The 7,548-nt window shown below is 32.5% G+C and overlaps 1 protein-coding gene across 1 annotated transcript; it reads left to right on the forward strand.

Moving 5' to 3' along the window:
- The first annotated feature begins 1,080 nt into the window (after positions 1–1,080).
- On the forward strand, positions 1,081–5,483 carry LOC143070961 (uncharacterized). Its single transcript, XM_076245062.1, has 5 exons — positions 1,081–1,394; positions 2,328–2,511; positions 3,053–3,232; positions 4,206–4,466; positions 5,438–5,483. Exons 1-5 carry the CDS (start codon positions 1,265–1,267, stop codon positions 5,481–5,483), a joined length of 801 nt encoding a protein of 266 aa, XP_076101177.1. The 5' UTR covers positions 1,081–1,264.
- The last annotated feature ends 2,065 nt before the right edge of the window (positions 5,484–7,548 follow it).

The raw sequence follows: 7,548 nt of genomic DNA on the forward strand, positions 1-7,548 counted from the left end.
TCTCGTAAAATTTACGCAATGATTATCTCTTAACGCGTAATTACTTTATAATTATCTCGTAATTACGCGATAGTTTTCTCGTAATTACGAATGAAATTAGTGTGTCAAATATGTATTAGCATTATTAATTTTATAAGAGATATCAACGTTATCAAAGGGAAATTTAAACTCATATTAAGCCGAAAACAAACTGACATTGTTAACGCCTTGGCAAAAAAACGAAAAAAAAATTAGAAGACAATTAAACATCAGTTTACAAAATAAAAGTATAAAACAACAAAAATACCGAATTCCAAATAGGAAAGTCCCATATCAAATGGAAAATTAAAACCCCAAACACATACACATAAAATTACACAGTCAATGTAGAATATTAAAGACTGGGCGACACGAATCTCACTAAAAACCGGGTTTGGTATCATTTGCTCCGGAAAGGAAAGCAGATCCTGTTCTAAATGCGACACTTATCTGGTCGTGTTGCTCAGGTCAGTAAAACGCGGTTTTAAGTCTTATTCGGTAGAATAAATTTGTCTTCTAATTTATACTCTTTAGGCTTCAATATTTCATTCGATGAAAATTGATAAAACAAAGCTGCTATGATATTTGATCAAACAGATTCATTCGATATGAACTAAAGCATTACATTAAACAATATTTTGCTGCAATATGGCCTATACGAAGATGCTAATAAGTGCATGGTACAAAATCAAAATTTGATGGCAATGATAGGCCCTTTAGACCATATTTATTTACAGTGATATGCCTTTACTCGTATACTAGTATGATATATCTACTGTTACCGAAAACTATGTATTATATACATAATGGAGATTGCAGGTCAAATATTTTTATTTCTACACGTTTTATGAAATCATAGTTTCAACTGAAATTATTGCACTATAAAATACATAATGCTGTACACCTTATATCATCATATTCATTTATCAATAAGTTGACTAAGATAATTTTGAAGGGTTTACTTTTAAAGAATTTGACAACAAGGTGTTGTCTCTTATCATATATGTCTGCTCCTGTTAAAAAATAAGTACGTAAAATGTTGAATTATACAACAGACACGTGTACACAAACTGCGCATCGTCTAAATACAAGGTATTTGATAACGTGCTCTAAATGACCATTCATTTAAATGTTGTACTGATCACATGGTTATTATTGTGCCTCAAGGAGATACCTTTATGCAAACATTCTAACTTGATACCCGTCGTCTTTAAGATTTACTACTTCATAGTTAACACTGGGTAAAATGTCTCCACATAATATCATTGCGTTGATTTTAGTAACTGTTATAAAAAGTTGCAACGGTTTTTCAGCGAATGAAGAAGATTCAATTAAATCTTACATCAAAACAACGATGGAATGTAAAAATATAACAGGTAAGCTACCTAAGTCATGTTTGTTTTATGCTTACAATGAAATAAAATTCATTCTGATGTAACTCGGGGTTAATAGGTTTTTCTAAAATGTAAAATGCAAATTTTATATGCAAAATCATTATTGTTAATAGCAGAGACATATATAGTATTATATATATATTTCTCTGTTGGTAACTTATGACGGTACTGACATTACTGTACCAAATCTACTAAAGTGATTCCGTTTAGATTCACGCTTCGAAACAAACACCCACAATTCCTTTTTGGTTTGCTTTCAAATATGCAACTCCTTTTCTGTCTTTTTGTATTCCTCAAAACCAACGGGCGTCCGTCCATCAGCCTGTTCAATGGTTCGAAAAATTTCTTGAATCTTTTTATTCTAATACTCCTGTCTGATTTTCTTGTCAGATATTTTATGAAATCGAGACCAAAGTTATAAATAACATTATCAATTTACTAAAGTTAAAAATTCAGCGCTGTTATTTTTTTTCCACCTGAGTCATGCCGGTTGAAAATATGAAATAGATAGGAAATTGCATTGTTCGCGCCGTACCCCAACATTTCATGTGAGATTTTGATGAAAATTATATCAAAGTTTTATACGAAAAACGTCTAAAGGAACGACCATGTAACTTCAAAATAGGGGGGGGATGGGGGGTTGGCGTATGTTTTTTTTCTAAAAAAAATATTCTGATTCTTATATTAAATTTGTTTAAATTTCTGACCCCGACAAAAAACATACCGCTTCTTCCATCTTTGAAGTTAAATTGTTTCTCCCTTCTAAAACTTATTAATCTCTACACTTGAAACATGCAAATAAAATATATGCTGCCGGGAAGGATCAGGTGGTGGTATGGGGTTGCTGCTCGATTCTTATAGATTTAGCACTCGGAAAGTTATACTTTAAATATATATCAATTTACATTTAAATAGGTTTGTCATTAGCAATGGTGAGGAATGGAGAAGTCTTTACTGATGGATTTGGTTATTCCAACATTGATACTCAAACTCCTGTTACCAGTACTACCAAAATGAATATTGGTTCTGTTACCAAAACATTAACGTCGATGATGTGGGCAGTACTCATTTCTGAAGCAAAAGACAAAAACGATACAAGGTTTTTACCAAAACACTCCATTATTTAAATATTTAAAGTGTAATCGACAAGAAATAGAAATAAAGAAGAACAACAACAAACAATTTTTAAAGACATAAAAAAACCCAAACAAAACAAAACTATAGTAGTACCAACCTTTCGTTTTCGACAGTACTTGGAACCTATTTCATACGTTGCACTCAAGTTGAAAACATTCAGAGCGTAGAAAAGTTTTGAGTTTATATTATAAATTGTTTAAAATGCAAAACCCTACCTTTGTAACGAAATTAACTATCGACTACCAACTTTGATAAGTAACCACCAACTAATCAATATAGCAAAGTTGAATATTAAAACGCTTTGGAAATGGACAGTTACTATATAGATATACATGTCGACTAAAGCTTGTATAACTTTGTTCAGGTCTATATGATCACTCACATATTGGTCAATACTGTAAAAATACATTACTATGAGTACTAACTACATTGTAAATGATATATATATGTAATATATTTAAAGAATCTCTGCTGTTTTACTTAATATGGTAATTCCTTTTCAGCATTGACTGGAATACAAAAGTAAAAGATATTTTTGGCCCCAACTTTAGATTAAACGACAGCTGTAAAGCATCGTTTGTGTCTTTGGAGGACTTTCTGTCTCATAGAACCGGCCTGGAATCAGCCGATTTGTTGCTTCAAGCAGGAGAAGGAGGACATCGGTCACGCGAAGATTTACTTAAGTATGTGGTTTGATTTTTTTAGTATTCTTTAAACAAGACAAAAAAAAAAAAAAAAAAAAAACTCAAACTGTATTCAATTCTTGATTAAAAATTTATTAGATTTTTAAGTTTTTTTTTATAACAGAGCTTGACCTTTTTGCAGTACGCACATACCACCTAAGGACAAAAGCTAATGTGTGAATTTGAAATATTAAAAGGTGGTCTATGCATTTATTAAAAAAATCAGAGCATTTGTGTATTGCTTTTGTAGGGTTCGGGAAAGTAATACATGTATTTAAGTGTTTTTCTTTCTTTTAAACACTTATTATGTATAAAACATATTCTACTTATCATATTGTCTGGTCTTTACGGATCTTTTTCATGATTACTGCATTGTACTGAAAGATTAAAAACAAAAAATTAAACCCAAAAAAATAAAATTTTCTATTCATTTGAATGATCTAAACCAAATAAAGATGTGAATTGTCAACTTCAGTACCCTGGGATGTTTATACATGTACTTGTAACTACCCGTCTAGAGTGCATCAGAGATTTCACTAAAATGTTCAATGTTGAAATCTTTGATGACAATATGCCAATAATGAATCTATTACATTCAGTTGTCGTATGATATAAAAAGAACCTACTTATTTATTTTAATAATTATAGCCGGTTGACATATAAATTAGGATAATAAGTCAGTTACGAACAGGTCAGTTGGACACACTGTTTAACATATTAGTTGATATGTAAATAAGTTTTCTGATATTTCAAAAGGGATATTATTTTGCCATTGTAATCATTTTTATCAGACCAAACTTATTATGCAGAAAGGTAGATGTGGGGTATAAGTAAATGAGATGGCAACGCGACCGTGATAAAAAAAAACCCAGACATCTAAAGGGCATAATATAGTCTTCTCCGAAACGAGCATCGGACACAAACACTACATTTGTACGTTTTAGTTTTATTGTCTTTACATGTATTTTTTCAGTAACTTAAAGGAATTGGAGTCAAAAGAAGAATTCAGAGACGTATTTTCCTACAGCAATATTGGTTTTGTCATGGTGGCATTTCTGGCAGAAAAGATTGGTAAAAAACCCTGGGAAACTTTGATGAGAGAAAAGTTATTTGAACCTCTTGATATGACATCAACACTCTTTCTTACAGACCAAACGTTTTCTGAGTTGGCGACTCCATACTTGTTTGACGAAGAAAATGGAATGGAAGAATCAGATAAAAGTATTTATACCGTGTGGGTAATATTTTCAAGAGTCGTCTATCATATCGTGGTAATATTGGTTCATAGTTTACATGTCGGGGCCTTTTAAATATATATAGCCAACTATACGGTGTCGTTTGTGCTCATCATTGAAGGCCTTACGTTGCCTATAATTGTATTGGCGGATTCAGGGGGGGGGGGGGGGGCGGGTGGTCCGGGAGTTGGAACCCCACCTTTTTTTTTGGCCGATCAATGCATTTGAATGGGGACATATAGTTGGACCCCCCCCCGCCCCCTTTGTCCTGGGTTGGGAACCCCCCTTTTAAAATGGCTGGACCCGCCCCTGAATTGGTTACATATACTTCATTTCAACATTGTTTAATAGTTGTCTCATTGGCGATTATACCGCCTAATTCTCCGTGACACAAACATAAAATGGCACAATTATTGACCAAATTGCACGAAGTTTAGATGAAGCTACAATGTAATACTATGATTAACATTATCAGAGAATTTAGAATACACGTCTCCTCTAGTGATCAAAACACAAATTTTGGAATATTCAATACGAACTAGTCAAAATAAGACAACACAATAAAGACCAATGACAAATTAAGATAACCATAAATACTATATATATAACATACACCAAAAACACATAAACAGTCGTCATAAACATGACTAATAGTACAAAGGAAAATAAAATGACTTCTGTCCTACGTTCTAGATTTGCGAACCTTGAAGAAAGAACCAAGTAATTTCATTTGGTTTGATAGATAAAAACTATGTTTTAATGATTTAAGATTTCCGTAAATGTGTTTGTAGTACCGTATATGACATATCTACAGTCTAGATTTCAAAATTGCAATTATGGTCCTGATGGAAGTTTTTTTTGTACCATGTTAATATGTCAAACCTTTTAACATTTTAGAATTGACTTGTTCGGTCCTGCTGTACGTGTTTGTAGTAAAGCAGCTGACATGTCAACCTTTTTAACATTTTAGAATTGATCTGTTCGGTCCTGCCGGAAGTGTTTGTAGTACCACATAGTTTATATGTTAAACCTTAAACATTTTAGAATGGATTTGTTCGGTCCTGCAGGAAGTGTTTACATTACCCTATGTTAATATGTCAAACCTTTAACATTTTAGAATTGATCTGTTCGGTCCTGCAGGGAGTGTTTGTAGTACCGCAGATGACATGTCAAACCTTTTGAAATATCTGACATCTGGTGCATATATGGATCAATTGGACATCGACGATGATGTATTTAATGGCATGTTTAAGCAGAAAAGTATATTACCGAAGTCCTTCTCCTCTAGATACAACTTGGAGTACCCCCAGTTTCCTATATCATTCGATACTTATGGCTATGGGATGGCTTGGTTTTTAACAAAATACAGAGGTGAGGAAAGGATAATTGCATATAAAAATATCAAAAGAAGAAGATTGAGAAAAATTCGTGAAACAGTAGATTAAAGTCTACTAAAAGAGTTTGAACCAATTTCTATTGAAGTATTGTCACACTATAAACATTTTCGAAAGTCTTTTGTATTTACTTCTATTTAAAATATTACAGCTTAATGTGTTATTTTGATATGTGTTAGCGCTATAGATACAGTGGCGTAGCTAGGTCATTTTGATGTGTACGCCCGCATCTGGGCAAGAGGTCCATAGCGGGTCAAGATCAAAGCACTTGGTGTGCGAATCCCCAAAAAGCCATCGAGTTATCGTGAGAATGAATGATTGAGATACGATTCCTGCCATTAAAAAAATCATCAATAGCACATACTTTTAAAAGAATCTAAATTGGTTTTTTTTTGTTAAATTCATTCATGTGCTTTTGGAATGTGATGGTTGAAGAGAAAACATCCAAACCAATAACTTTGAAATATGTGTAAAGGGAGCAGCGTGGTAAAGCATTTACTTGACAAAACAAAATTAGTTGTTATGAACATGAAATAAGTAATTTTCAGAGATGTTCAGGTGCAATGTTAGAATTCGTTAAGAGTTCTGTGGTAACCTGATTTCTTTCCGCAAAAAAGTGAATTCATTTATGATTTATTAGTTCTTTACAGGATTTAAACAAATTAAACTTTTTATTTGGATAGTTTTTTCTCGATCTGGAACATTTAAAGTTTGCACAATATTCATGACAATCTTTAAGTTTATCAAGGAAAAAATCCCAGACCGTCTGTGAGTCCTCCTGTCAGCACAGCACTTCAAAACGAACGAACAAAAAACTTTAATAAAAATTGTTGCTTTAGAAATGAATATTTAAAAAAAAAAACTTCCATAGATTCATAAAAAATGTAGGTTTGGCAAAGGAATTTTATATGTGTATCAAACTAAACTTTTAACCTCAAACTGTAACTTCTTGTTAACAGCAAACAAAAAATCCGTTTATCCGTTAAATATTGGAAAATTAAACATAGAGTTCATCGTTATGCTCTGGATACTCTTTTGATCATAAACAGTTTCTGGCCATCTTCTGTAAAATTTCAAGAACTCTAGGTTTGACAAAGTTAAAGATTTTTTGGAAAAAACTTTAACTACATACTGAACCTAAATATTGACGCCGCCGCCGAAACTAAGGATCGCTAGGATTCGCTTTCGCTACATGAATTACAGACTCGACAAAAAAGCAAACCAAATATCAGATTTGATTATAAAATAAACTGCTTTGAACAAAAAAAAGTACGCAAAATTCACAGTAGTTTCAGACTTTTACAGAAATAAACAAATATATAATATGATTCCATTTCGTTGAATATCAAATTTCGTCCCTTATATTCCCAATTGAAGAAATAAGTACAAGGCTGATGTAGATTCAATCTGTTTTTTTTAGATTTTTTTTTTATCAAAATTCAAGTGTACGCCCTGGCGTTTTGACGTAAACGTAGCTATGCGCATGAGATGTAATCTTTATAGAAATCTGTAAACTGTAAACCACATTGGTGTTCTTTTAATAGCGGAGTCTAGGGTTCGATCCTAGGCTACACTAAGTACCTGGAAAAGGCATTTGCTGCTTCTCATCTCATCATTGTGCAGTAAAACATACTGGTTTACCAGGAATCAGCATAATATTTCCGGTTAGATTTCATACGAACATTTA

Source organism: Mytilus galloprovincialis, chromosome 4 (genome assembly GCF_965363235.1).
Source record: "Mytilus galloprovincialis chromosome 4, xbMytGall1.hap1.1, whole genome shotgun sequence".
NCBI classification, from domain to species: Eukaryota; Metazoa; Mollusca; class Bivalvia; order Mytilida; family Mytilidae; genus Mytilus; species Mytilus galloprovincialis.

Coding starts and splice junctions, on each gene's coding strand:
- LOC143070961 (XM_076245062.1), top strand. CDS start 1,265: ATGTCTCCACATAATATCATTGCGTTGATTTTAGTAACTGTTATAAAA. Junction 3,233..4,205: donor TCACGCGAAGATTTACTTAA/GTATGTGGTTTG, acceptor GTATTTTTTCAG/TAACTTAAAGGAATTGGAGT. Junction 4,467..5,437: donor GATAAAAGTATTTATACCGT/GTGGGTAATATT, acceptor TTAACATTTTAG/AATTGATCTGTTCGGTCCTG.